The sequence below is a fragment of the Dryobates pubescens genome, unplaced genomic scaffold (genome assembly GCF_014839835.1).
Source record: "Dryobates pubescens isolate bDryPub1 unplaced genomic scaffold, bDryPub1.pri scaffold_97_arrow_ctg1, whole genome shotgun sequence".
Lineage (NCBI taxonomy): Eukaryota > Metazoa > Chordata > Aves > Piciformes > Picidae > Dryobates > Dryobates pubescens.
In genome coordinates this window covers 1,508-13,554 of record NW_026530815.1, presented here as the reverse complement: position 1 = coordinate 13,554, position 12,047 = coordinate 1,508, and the positions used below count along the sequence as shown (strand labels likewise).

The 12,047-nt window shown below is 51.3% G+C and overlaps 1 protein-coding gene across 1 annotated transcript; it reads right to left on the bottom strand.

The window, feature by feature from the left end:
- Nucleotides 1-10,402: 10,402 nt before the first annotated feature.
- LOC128899877 (olfactory receptor 14A16-like) lies at nucleotides 10,403-11,062 on the bottom strand (the record flags this gene model as incomplete). The annotated part of the gene is made up of 1 exon (XM_054179603.1): nucleotides 10,403-11,062. A coding segment is annotated over one exon (660 nt), but the record flags the coding sequence as incomplete, so codon positions are not given.
- Nucleotides 11,063-12,047: the final 985 nt, after the last annotated feature.

The following is a 12,047-nucleotide window of genomic DNA, read 5'->3' as shown; positions in this document are numbered from 1 at the left end:
AGCATGATTTACAGGGTATGTTTCTAACCAGCCTGTAGTTGCTTCTACCATGGTGAGGATGTAACGCTTGCTTTGCCGTGTTTGTGGCAGTGGTCCAATATAGTCAATCTGCCAGGCCTCACCATAGCGAAAACCCAGCCACCGCCCTCTGTTCCAGGGAGACTTGGCTCTGGTGGCCTTCTTGATTGCAGCACAGGTTTCACAGTCACACTCTGCGTGACCTGTGTGATGGCTTCCATGGTCAAGTCCACCCCTCGGTCACGAGCCCACCTGTACGTAGCATCTCTCCCTAGATGTCCTGATGTTTCATGGGCCCATCGAGCTACAAACAGTTCACCTTTTCGCTCCCAGTCTAGATCCACTTGAGCTATGTCAATCCTTGCAGCCTTGTCTGCATGCTCATTGTTTTGATGTTCTTCATTAGCATGACTTTTAGGCACGTGAGCATCAACATGACATACTGGTAGGGGTAGAAGTGGTTTCAGGCTTAGTCATGGCCACTGCCACTAGCACTGCTTCAGGAGCTCAAACCATTGAAACTCTAAAGAACTGGTTCAGCATTCTGCCTATGCCTGAACATATTCAGAGTGATAATGGGTCACATTTCACCTCAACCTTAGTGCAAGACTGGGCCCGAGGGGAAGGAGTCAAATGGATGTTTCATACTCCATATTATCCCCAGGCAAATGGCATGGTGGAAAGGGCAAATGGCCTCATCAAGAAGCATGCAAATGTTTCAAGGAGTAACTGGGACAAACGCCTGCCTTCTGCAGTTTTCATTGTAAACAATCGATGGGGAAATTACGGCAGCCCCAAAGTCAAGGCATTCTGCCCTGCTGACCCAGTTAGGGACGTCAGCCACATGCCAGGGGAGGCAAAGGATGAACACCCACATTCACTAACAGAGATGCAGGTGGGCCAACCAGTGTTAGTGAAACTGCCTTCTATTGGGATTGTACCCATGACACTGGCTAAGCCCAGGGGTCTATACGCTTGGGAGGCTACTGACATCAATGGGAAAACTCATCGCATAAGTGCTCGGTGGGTCATTCCGAATTACTAACTCTCAAGCCCGGCTTTAAACACCATGGCCAGTTTTGTTTCCCCACAGAGTGACAACGGTTCCAGTGGACAGACTATCCTGGAGATGAAGACCCATCTCGGGAGTAACAGGGATCCATCACCAGTCAGGGGGTGGAGACTAGAAAACACTAAAGTCACTGGTACTGACGTTAGAATTAAGAAGTTCTATCCTGTTGTAGTATGCTTTGTTTAGAGTACAGTTGTACAGTTCTGAGAGATAGGTATATATATGTATGATGTTCTTGTGATGTTTATATATAATGTTTAATTCACCTTTGATAGAGTTTAATCATAGAACAGCATTTGCCCACATATACTTGCCCATAAGCAGGGGGTGGAATGTAGTGAAGGATGCTTATGGTCAGGATTGTGCCCCAAACATTTCTGGAACATACTCTTCTGAGTGTTAAACCTTTTTGTTTCCCGCTTCTTTCTGGGGGCAACAGGGGGGATCCTGGCGCCACTGAGTCCAGGTAAACAGCCTGGGCGTAGCATATACTTACACCATATTTGGTAGGTGTTACTCCATTGGTTAACCTTGCGTTAGCAACAGAATGCTCATTGGGCCAGTATTCACTGGGGCAAATGGTAAATAGGGGTGGTTTGGTTAATGAGCCCCCCCACATCGCGTTGGAGCCTGTGAGTGTGTGCGTGCCAGTGCTGCCGTAGTCCACCTTGCCCAGGACTCAAGCCAGTGCCCCAAGAGACCTCACGCTCCTTTGCCACCGTGACCAAGCTGCGTGCGGTGCCGTGGACAGTATCCCGTGGGATCAACCACGACGCGATCCATTGCCGCAGGAGGAGCGCCAGCAGCCCGTGTGAGCCAGCGTCGCTGACCTGCCATAGCCCCCCTCGAGCGGGAGACCTTTGTGTCCTGGGAGGAGCAGCAGCCACGCGGTGCAGCCATGCAGCCAGCGCCATTTCCTGTCTCTGTCTTACGGCACATCCGTGCCACGTTTCTGGACTATAAATATTATTAAGGGGAGATCTCACGAAGTCCTCAGCTTGTAAGTCAAGCCTTTCTTTATAGTTTCCAGTTAAGGTAGCGTTTGGATTTCTCCGAGTGGAGGGTTGCCGGTCACCGACCAACCCCCTCCCCCGCCGCTTTCTGAATTAGTTTCGATTCTAAGTTCTGTGAATTGTTTGATTCAATTGCCCATATTTAAACATTCTGTAAACATTGTTTCACTAACCAGATATTGATACCTGTGAAGGGTGACTGTAAATACCCCCTTACAGAGTTTGTAAATAAATTTAACATATATTTTCATTGGTGTATCTGCCGCTCATTTTTCTGAGGGCATATTCACAACAGACCACCACCTCCACACCCCCATGTACTTCTTCCTCCTCAACCTTGCCCTCACTGATCTGGGTACCATCTCCACCACTGTGCCAAAATCCATGGACAATTCCCTGAGGGACTCCAGGGACATCTCCTATGCAGGATGTGTTCTCCAGGTCTTTTACATATTCCTAATTGCTGCAGAGTATTTTCTCCTCACCACCATGTCCTACGATCGCTACGTTGCCATCTGCAGACCCCTGCACTATGAGACCCTCCTGGGCAGCAGAGTTTGTGTCCACATGGCAGCAGCTGCCTGGGCCTTTGGGGTTCTCTATGCTCTGCTGCACACAGCCAATACATTTTCCCTGCCCCTCTGCCAGGGCAATGCTCTGGACCAGTTCTTCTGTGAAGTGCTCCAGATCCTTAAGCTCTCCTGCTCCACATCCTACCTCAGGGAACTTTGGCTTATTGTGGCCAGTGCCTGTTTATTCTTTGTCTGTTTTGTGCTCATTGTGGTGTCCTATGTGCAGATCTTCAGGGCAGTGCTGAGGATCCCCTCTCAGCAGGGACGCCACAAAGCCTTTGCCACCTGCCTCCCTCACCTGGCTGTGGTCTCCCTGTTTCTCAGCACTATAATCTTTGCCTACCTGAAGCCCACTTCTATCTCATCCCCATCCCTGGATCTGGTGCTTGCAGTTCTGTACTCAGTGGTTGCTCCAGCAGTGAACCCTCTCATCTACAGCCTGAGGAACCAGGAGCTCAATGATGCCCTGAGGAAAATGATCCCTGGATGGTTTCAGAAGCAATAAACTCTTTGCCTTCTCCTGCAGAGCAGTTCTGATGTCACTCAGTCTGGTTTCTCTCTTTTTGGCTGCTGCTGGTGGTGGTACACTTGTGAGAATGTTGTTTCCCCACCAGAGTCTTTCTTCAGACCATTTCTGATTCAGTGCTGTCCTGTCTGCTGTGACCCAGAGACTGCAGACAGGAGCAGCTGTGCTCCCTGGGTGTGCAGCATGCAAGGAAAACTTCTTCCCATTGAGAAGTTCATAACAGAGACAGAGGAGTCTTGTAAAACTTTATTTGAATAATGGGAGAGTCCACAGGACAATTCCCTGTGGGGTCTCTCTCATTGCTGAAGGCACAGCTCCCCTTTCATCCTCCATTTCTGGGTGCAAATTTCCCTCTCCCTTTCCCCACTGGCTCAGGTACTCAGGATTTAGTCTTTCCCCAAACCCCTGCTCCATGTCCCCCTTCACACAAACCCTCCCTGCTTCATACATCCTATGCTCATTTAAATTAGGTTCTCCACTTCTCTGGGTGGAGAAGTTAATATTCAGCAGTCTGTTAAGCCTGTGCTCTGGCCTAAAGTTCAGCAGTTCAGGCTGTGTTCAGTGTCTGCTCTCTTCAGACAGACCCCTACTGATTTATAGCAAGCTTCAAGGGAAGGGACTTAGCAGAGGCCCCTTTGTGATTTGCATACACACACAATTCTTCCTTTGTAAGGACACTCCCTCCTTTTGATCCCATCAATCCCTCCTCTTCTTGCTTTAATAATTGCCTTTACAAAATTCATTCCCCATTACCTAAATCCTTTCCTTGGCTCTTGGCTCATTTCTGATGTTGGTCTTATTTGCAGATACATCATACTGCTTTTTTTTATAACCTTTTCTGGCTCACTTGATCTGGCTACACCCTGCACCTGCCTGACTGCAGGATGGATAAGCCATACAAACCTGGGTATCAGACATGGTAGAAAGATTAGAGCTGCTGTTGCACAAAGAGAGAAGAATGACACTCGTTTGGCCCATGGCCCACCAGGCAACCAAGACAATGTGTCCCATTCCAGTCCTTTCCAAGTTTTGGTCTGGTCCATGAGCTATTTCTCTTCTGTTGGTGGCTATATTTATTGCTGCCTCCCCATTGTCCTCAATCTTTAGGTACCAATCAGATGTATTAAACTCCTCCTTCCTCATCTAATAGACAGAGAGTTCATTTGGTTGCACCTGAGTTTGGTGTTTGGCTAATAGTACCAGGCCCAAGGCAGTCTCATTGCTGTTGAGTTCCACCACAGCCTGTAATCATTTAGGTAGCTGGAGAGAACCAGCTCTTGCCTGAGTCTCTTTTTCTCCAGACTCAACAAATGCAGCTGCCTCAGCTGCTCCTCACCAAACATCTTCTGTAGCCCCTTCACCACCTTTGTTCTCCCACACCTCAGTGTCTCTCTTACATTGCAGCTCCCACAACTGAAGCCAGTAGTCGAGGTACAGTCCCACCAGTGCCCAGCACAGGGCTCAAGCACTTCCCTGCTCCTGCTGCCTACATCAGCCCTCAGTCAAGCCAGGATGCTGGGGGTCTTCTTGCCCACCTGGGAACACACTGGCTCCTGGTCAACTGATGTCAACAAGCACCCCCAGAGCATTTTCTGCTCAGCAGCTTCCAGCCACTCTGCCCCAAGCCTGCAGCATTCAGGGGAGTGTTAGTCTCCTAACCTTGGGCTCCTGGAGAGACTGACAGCATCCTTAGGCCTGACCAAAGGCAGCAGGGTTGCTGCTGAGCTAGTGGAAAGCTTCTCAGCAGCCCCACACATGCAGAAATGCTGCAGGGCTGTTGGTGGGCTCATGAAATGGCCAACACAAGTCCCAGCACTGCTAGAATGCAGCTGGGCCACTGGAGGGCCAATGGAAATACCACAGGAAGCCTTGGGCCTGCTGGAAGGAAACAGATCCACAGGCAGCTGCCATGGACCCACTGGATGGCAGCAGGGCCACTGCTGGGCTACTGGAAAGCCTGTGGCAACCCTTCTGGGAGGCAGCAGGGGCAGTGCTGGGCTGGTGCAGAGCCCAAGGGCATCCCCAGGCCTTATGGAATGGAGCAGGCTCTGGTGTGGGGACATGGAAAAGTCACTGGATGCCTTCCAGCAGGCCCAGGCCTTCTCTCAGCTACTGCACAGCCCAGCAGTGGCCCTGCTGCCTGCCAGCATGGCTGGCATTTGCTTGGGCTTTCCACTAGCCCACAAGTGCCCCTGAGAACTTCCAGCTGGCCTGAGGACTCTGTTGGCATTTCCACTTGCCCACCACAGGCCCTGCTGCACTCCAGCAGACCTGAGGCTTCCAACAGGATTTCCATCAAGCCACCACTGCCCCTGCTGCTGTCACAGCCCCGTTTCAGGGTGCTGATAGAGTCACAGCAGCCCCTGAGAACAGGCTGCCATTGGGTAAGGAATGGATGAATGAGATTCAGAAATGCAGAGAGGAGAGAATCTCTGCCCTGGTGAGGCTGCATCTGGAATATTGTGTCCAGTTCTGGGCCCCTCAGTTCAAGGAAGACAGTGAGCTGCTTGAAAGAGTCCAGTGCAGAGCTATGAGGATGATGGAGTGGAACATCTTCTGTACAAGCAGAGACTGAGGGAGCTGAGGGCTCTTTAGCTTAGAGGAGACTGAGAGGTGACATCCTCAATGTTTGCAGAGATGTGCAGGGTGAGTCCCAAGAGGATGGAGCCAGGCTCCTGTCAGTGGTGCCCAATGACAGGACAAGAGGCAATGGTGGAAATTGAGGCATTGGAAGTTTGACTTAAATATGAGGGAAATTTTTTTCCCTGTGAGGGTGACAGAGCCCTGGAACAGGCTGCCCAGGGAGGTTGTGGAGTCTCCCTCTCTACAGACACTCAAAACTCACCTGAATGTGTTCCTGTGTAAACTGGTGTAGGTGATCCTGCTCTGGCAGGGGAGTTGGACTGGATGATCATTCAAGGTCCCTTCCAGCCCCTGTGATTCTGTGATTCTGTGATTCCCTGTCTGTTGTGATGTGTGCAGGCAATGGTTAATTGTGCTTTGAAAGAGGCTTTTTTATGTATAAAGAAGGGGGAGATGTGGGATTGAAGGAGATGAATGAATCACTTTAGAGCCTGAAACACAGCTTTCTGATAAAGAACCAGACACCCTCTTTAAAATGGAACCTTGGGAGGCGGTAGGGTAGAGAGCAGACAAGGTAAAGGACATCTGTGGTTGACCTGTGTGGTGCACATGTTTGAAATGCTTGACCAATGACCCTTTAGATGAGTTTTGTGTGGCTGAAGTGGAAAAGTCCTTCTAGAAACAGGCTTGCTGCCAAGTGCTGCTAAGGGTATATAAGCTTTGTGTGTTCTCCCCAGGAACCAATCATCTCTGAGCTATCTCACAGGGGTCATCAAGTCGTCCATGCTACCTCGGGGGTCTGAGTGAGTCTAATGACTGATTGATTTTGGTGTGATCAGGAAACATGTCCCATGGGCTTGTGTGTTAACTCATCAGAATAGCAGAGTTAAATAATGATCTCCAGTGGTTCAATCTAAAACAATGGGTTTAGTGGCTTCAATTTAGGAATGTAGCTATGTCCCCTCCACAAAGAGTAGTACAAGCATGTTACGTTCTCTCATGTTGTGTCCACCAGTCCTGGCTCACTGGAGAGGTCCCAGATGACTGAAACTGGCCAATGTGATCCCCATCCACAAGAAGGGTCGAATGGAGGAACCTGGAAACTCCAGGCCTGGCAGCCTGACCTCAGCGCCAGGGAAAGTGATGGAGCAGATTATCCTGGAGGCAATAACTGCACCTGAAGGATGGCCAAGGGCTCAGGTCCAGCCAACATGGATTTAGGAGGGGCAGGTCCTGCCTCTCCAACCTGATCTCCTTCTATGATCAGGTGACCCGTCTGGTGGACGTGGGGCAGGCTGTGGATGTGGCCTACCTGGACTTCAGCAAGGCCTTTGACACTATCCCCCACAGTAAACTGCTGGCTAAGCTGTCAGCTTTTGGTTTGGACCACAACACTCTGTGCTGGGTTAGGAACTGGCTGGAGGGCCGAGCCTAGAGAGTGGTGGTGAATGGTGCCACATCCAGCTGGTGGCCAGTCACCAGTGGCATCCCCCAGGGATCAGTGCTGGGCCCCATCCTCTTTAACATCTTTATTGATGATCTGGATGAGGGGGTTCAGTCAGTCATCAGCAAGTTTGCAGATGACACCAAGTTGGGAACAGATGTTGGTCAGTTAGAGGGCAGAAAGGCTCTGCAGAGGGACCTCGACTGACTGGACAGATGGGCAGAGTCTAATGGCATGACATTTAACAAGTCCAAGTGCCAGGGGCTGCACTTTGGCCACGGCAACCCCATGCAGAGCTACAGGCTGGGGTCAGAGTGGCTGAGAGCTCCCAAACAGAGAGGGACCTGGGGCTCCTGATTGACAGCCACCTAAACATGAGCCAGCAGTGTGCCCAGGTGGCCAAGAAGGCCAATGGCATCCTGGCCTGCATTAGGAATAGTGTGGCCAGCAGGAGCAGGGAAGTCATGGTGCCCTGTACTCTGCATTGGTTAGGCCACACCTTGAGTCCTGTGTCCAGTTCTGGGCTCCTCAGTTTAAGAAGGACATCGAGAGACTTGAACATGTCCACAGAAGGGCAACAAGGCTGGTGAGAGGCCTTGAGCACAGCCCTGTGAGGAGAGACTGAGGGAGCTGGGATTGTTTAACCTGGAGAAGAGGAGACTCAGGGGTGACCTCATTGCTCTCTACAACTAACTGAAGGGAGGCTGTAGCCAGGAAGGGGTTGGTCTCTTCTCCCAGGCAACCAGCACCAGAACAAGAGGACACAGTCTCAAGCTGCACCAGGGGAAGTTTAGGCTCGAGGTGAGGAGAAAGTTCTTCACCGAGCGAGTCGTTCGTCATTGGAATGTGCTGCCCAGGGAGGTGGTGGAGTCACCGTCCCTGAAGGTGTTCAAGAGGGGATTGGATGTGGCACTTGGTGCCATGGTCTAGTCATGAGGTCTGTGGTGACAGACCTTGAGGTCTCTTCCAACCTTAGTGATACTGTGATACTGTGATCCCCTCTCAGGCTTCTCCTCTCCAGACTAAACAGCCCCAGGGCTCTCAGTCTTTCACAGAATCAGAGAAACATTCAGGTTGGCAAAGACCCTCAGGATCACCAAGTCCAACGAATACCCCTACTCTACAAGGGTCACCCTTAAACCATATCCCCAAGCACCACATCTACAGCACCTTGAAACACCTCCAGGGTTGTGACCCCACCACCTCCCTGGGCAGCACATTCCATTCCCTGACCACTCTGGCTGGGAGAAGCTTTTCTTACTGCCCAGTCTGAACATACCCAGTCCTAGCTTGAGGCCATTCCCTCTTGTTCTGTCGCTAATGACCTGTGAGAAGAGACCAGCAGCAGCCTCTCCACAACCTCCTTTCAGGTAGCTGTAGAGAGTAATGTAGTCTCCCCTCAGCCTCCTCTTCTCCAAACTAACCATCCCCAGCTCCTTCAGTTGCTCTTCATTAGATTTATTCTCCAGGCCCTTCCCCAGCTCCTTGCCCTCCTCTGCCCTGGCTCCAGCACCTCCACATCTCTCTTGGATGGAGGTGCCCAAAACTGGGCAGAACATTCAAGGTGTGGCCTCCCCAGAGCTGAGTCCCAGGGGACAGTCACCTCCCTGCTCCTGCTGGACACAGCATTTCTGATCCCAGCCAGAATGCCTTTGGGTTCCAGTGTTTCACTATCATTGTGGTAAACAACTTGTTCCTAATATCCAATCTAATTCTGTTCTGCTCTAGTTTGAAGCCACTGCCTCTTGTCCTGTCACTGCAGGACTTTGGAAACATTCTCCCCCCATCCAGTACCCTTCAGATACCGGAAGGTTGTAATAAGGTCTGCCCAGAATGTTCTGCAGGCTGAACACCCCCAGATCCCTCAGCCAGTCCTCATAGCAGAGCTGCTCTAATGCCCCATTTTCCTGGCCCTCCTCTGGACCCTCTCCATCAGCTCCATGTGCTTCCTATACTGAGGCTTCAGAGCTGGATACAGTATTCCAGGGGAGGTCTCACCAGAGCAGAATAAAGTAGCAGGATCCTCCCTCTTCAGTTTCTAGGACAGGTCTTGGACTATACCGGGATGCGATCAGGGCAGCAGTTTGTACTTGGACAGGCCCTAGGCTGTACTGGGAGGGAGTTAGGAGATGCAGTTTGTACTGTGAGGGGGCCCAGTCAGTATTGGGTTGGAACCAGAGTACACAGTTAATGTGTGGAGGGGTGCAGTAGGTACTGAGAAGGCACCAGGGAATCCACTTTGTATTGGCATGGCACCCAGAGTGCATTAGGAGGGCATGAGGGTGTGCAGTTTGTACTGGGATGGATGCATTCAGTACTGGGAAGTGAGCAAGGGGAGACATTCTCTGCTGGGATGGGACCCAGGCTGCAGTGCTAGAGGCCAGTTAGGATCCAGTTTGTACTGGGATGAGGCCACATCTGTAATGGGAGGGGTTAGAGGACCCGTGTTTGGAATGAGTCTATACTGGAAGGGGATCAGGGTATACACGTTGGACTCTGAGCAGGTGCAGTCTGTAATGTGAGGGGTTTGGGGTATGAAGGCATGAGGAGACCTCCTGATGTGATGGCAGTGCTGCTCTGGAGCACAGATCTGTCCCACAAGCAGCCCTGGACTCTCCCTGCCTGCAGGCCCAGCACTGCCACACAGCAGCACAGTGCCCAAGCTGCCAGAGCACTCAGGCCTTGCCCCAGCACAGAGGCTCAGCAGGAGAGGGTGGAAGGGAAGAAAGAGCAGCTGAGGACAGCCCAAGCTCCGGGGCTGCCTGGCACTGCTGATGTGCTATGACTCTGCCCCTCCACCTCTGCACACAGGCACTGCCCTGCAGCTCCACAGAAGCCTTGGAAGAAGGAACTCAGAGAAACAACTCCCTGCAGGGTCCTTTATTGTGTTGAACACACAGGGAGCACAGCTCCTCATGTCTGCAGCCTCTGGGTCACACCAGACAGGACAACACTGAACCAGAAATGCTCTGAAGAAAGACATTTGTGTGGGAACAACATTCTCACAAGGGGAACAGCTCCAGCAGCAGCCAGAACTTGAGCAGCCAGGCTGGGCCTGCACCAAGTGACATCAAAACTGCTCTGCAGGAGAAGGCAAAGAGTTTATTGCTTCTGAAAGCATCCAGGGATCAGTTGGCTCAGGGCAGCCTTGAGCTCCTGGTTCCTCAGGCTGTAGATGAGAGGGTTCACTGCTGGAGGCACCACTGAGTACAAAACTGACACCACCACATCCAGGGATGGGGAGGAGATGGAGGAGGGCTTCAGGTAGGCAAAGATGCCAGTGGTGATAAACAGGGAAACCACAGCCAGGTGAGGGAGGCAGGTGGCAAAGGCTTTGTGGCATCCCTGCTGAGAGGGGATCCTCAGCACTGCCCTGAAGATCTGCACATAGGACACCACCATGAACACAAAACACACAAAGACTAAACAGGCACTGGCCACAAGAAGCCAAAGTTCCCTGAGGTAGGATGTGGAGCAGGAGAGCTTAAGGATCTGGGGGACTTCACAGAAGAACTGCTCCACAGCATTGCCCTGGCAGAAGGGCAGGGAAAATGTATTGGCTGTGTGCAGCAGAGCATAGAGAAAGCCACAGCCCCAGGCAGCTGCTGCCATGTGGAGACAAACTCTGCTGCCCAGGAGGGTCTCATAGTACAGGGGTCTGCAGATGGCAACGTAGCGATCGTAGGACATGGTGGTGAGGAGAAAATACTCTGCTGACACGAAAAAGGCAAAGAGAAAGACCTGAGCAACACATCCTGCATAGGAGATGTCCCTGGTGTCCCTCAGGGAATTGGCCATGGATTTGGGCACAGTGGTGGAGATGGATCCCAGGTCAAGGAGGGCAAGGTTGAGGAGGAAGAAGTACATGGGGGTGTGGAGGTGGTGGTCCCAGGCTATGGTGGTGATGATGAGGCCATTGCCCAGCAGGGCAGCCAGGTAGATGGCCAGGGAGAGCCAAAAGTGCAGGAGCTGCAGCTGCCTTGTGCCTGGGAATGGCAGGAGGAGGAAGTGGGTGCTGGAGCTGCTGTTGGCCATTTGCTGCCTCTGGCCATGGAGACCTGTTCAAGGAGGGAAAGGCAGAGACAAGTTAGGGCACACTTCTCTAAGATTCACCATAACCTCCCTGAGCTCCATGAGGAATGGATCAGTTCTGTCCCATCACTACCAACCCATGGCAGAGTTCATCACAGCTTCCAGTGCAGCAGGGACCCAGAATTGCCATGAAGATTCCTCTGGAGTCAGAACAGAAAGTGTCCAACAGCCCAATCCCAGGGAACAAGAGTCCCGTTGTGGTGGGTTGAAATTTCCCCCCAGCATTGTCTTTGTCAGAGCAGCTCAGTTAGAATCAAATGAAGCTGTATGGACAAGCAAGAGCTACACTCTGCAATGGAATGCAATGAACAGGTACAAAACATCCAGGAGTGACAATATTAGACAGGTATTTACAATTAGCAAATGACATGAACCCCCCTGCTCAGAGACCAGGGAAGCTGTTCCACTGCCCCTAACCTCTACCTCCCTGATCCAAGAGAGAAAGGAGGAGAGGGGAGAGAAAAAAAGCAGTGGGTTGGACTTACCCAAGGGCAGCCAAAGCAGGGGATCTCTCCCCAGTGAAGCAAAACAGCTGAGATCAGAAGAGAAGAGAGAGAATTTTTATGGTACAGCTCCTCTGAATCCAGATATTTATCCAATCGATTTGTTTAGAAGAATCTTTTCTTTTCCTTTTCACACCCAAGAGTGATCTATTTATTTTGTTTCTACTTTTCTGCTCAAAATCTCTAACTAAATTTTAAAACCACCACAGCCATGGAGAGGTGGA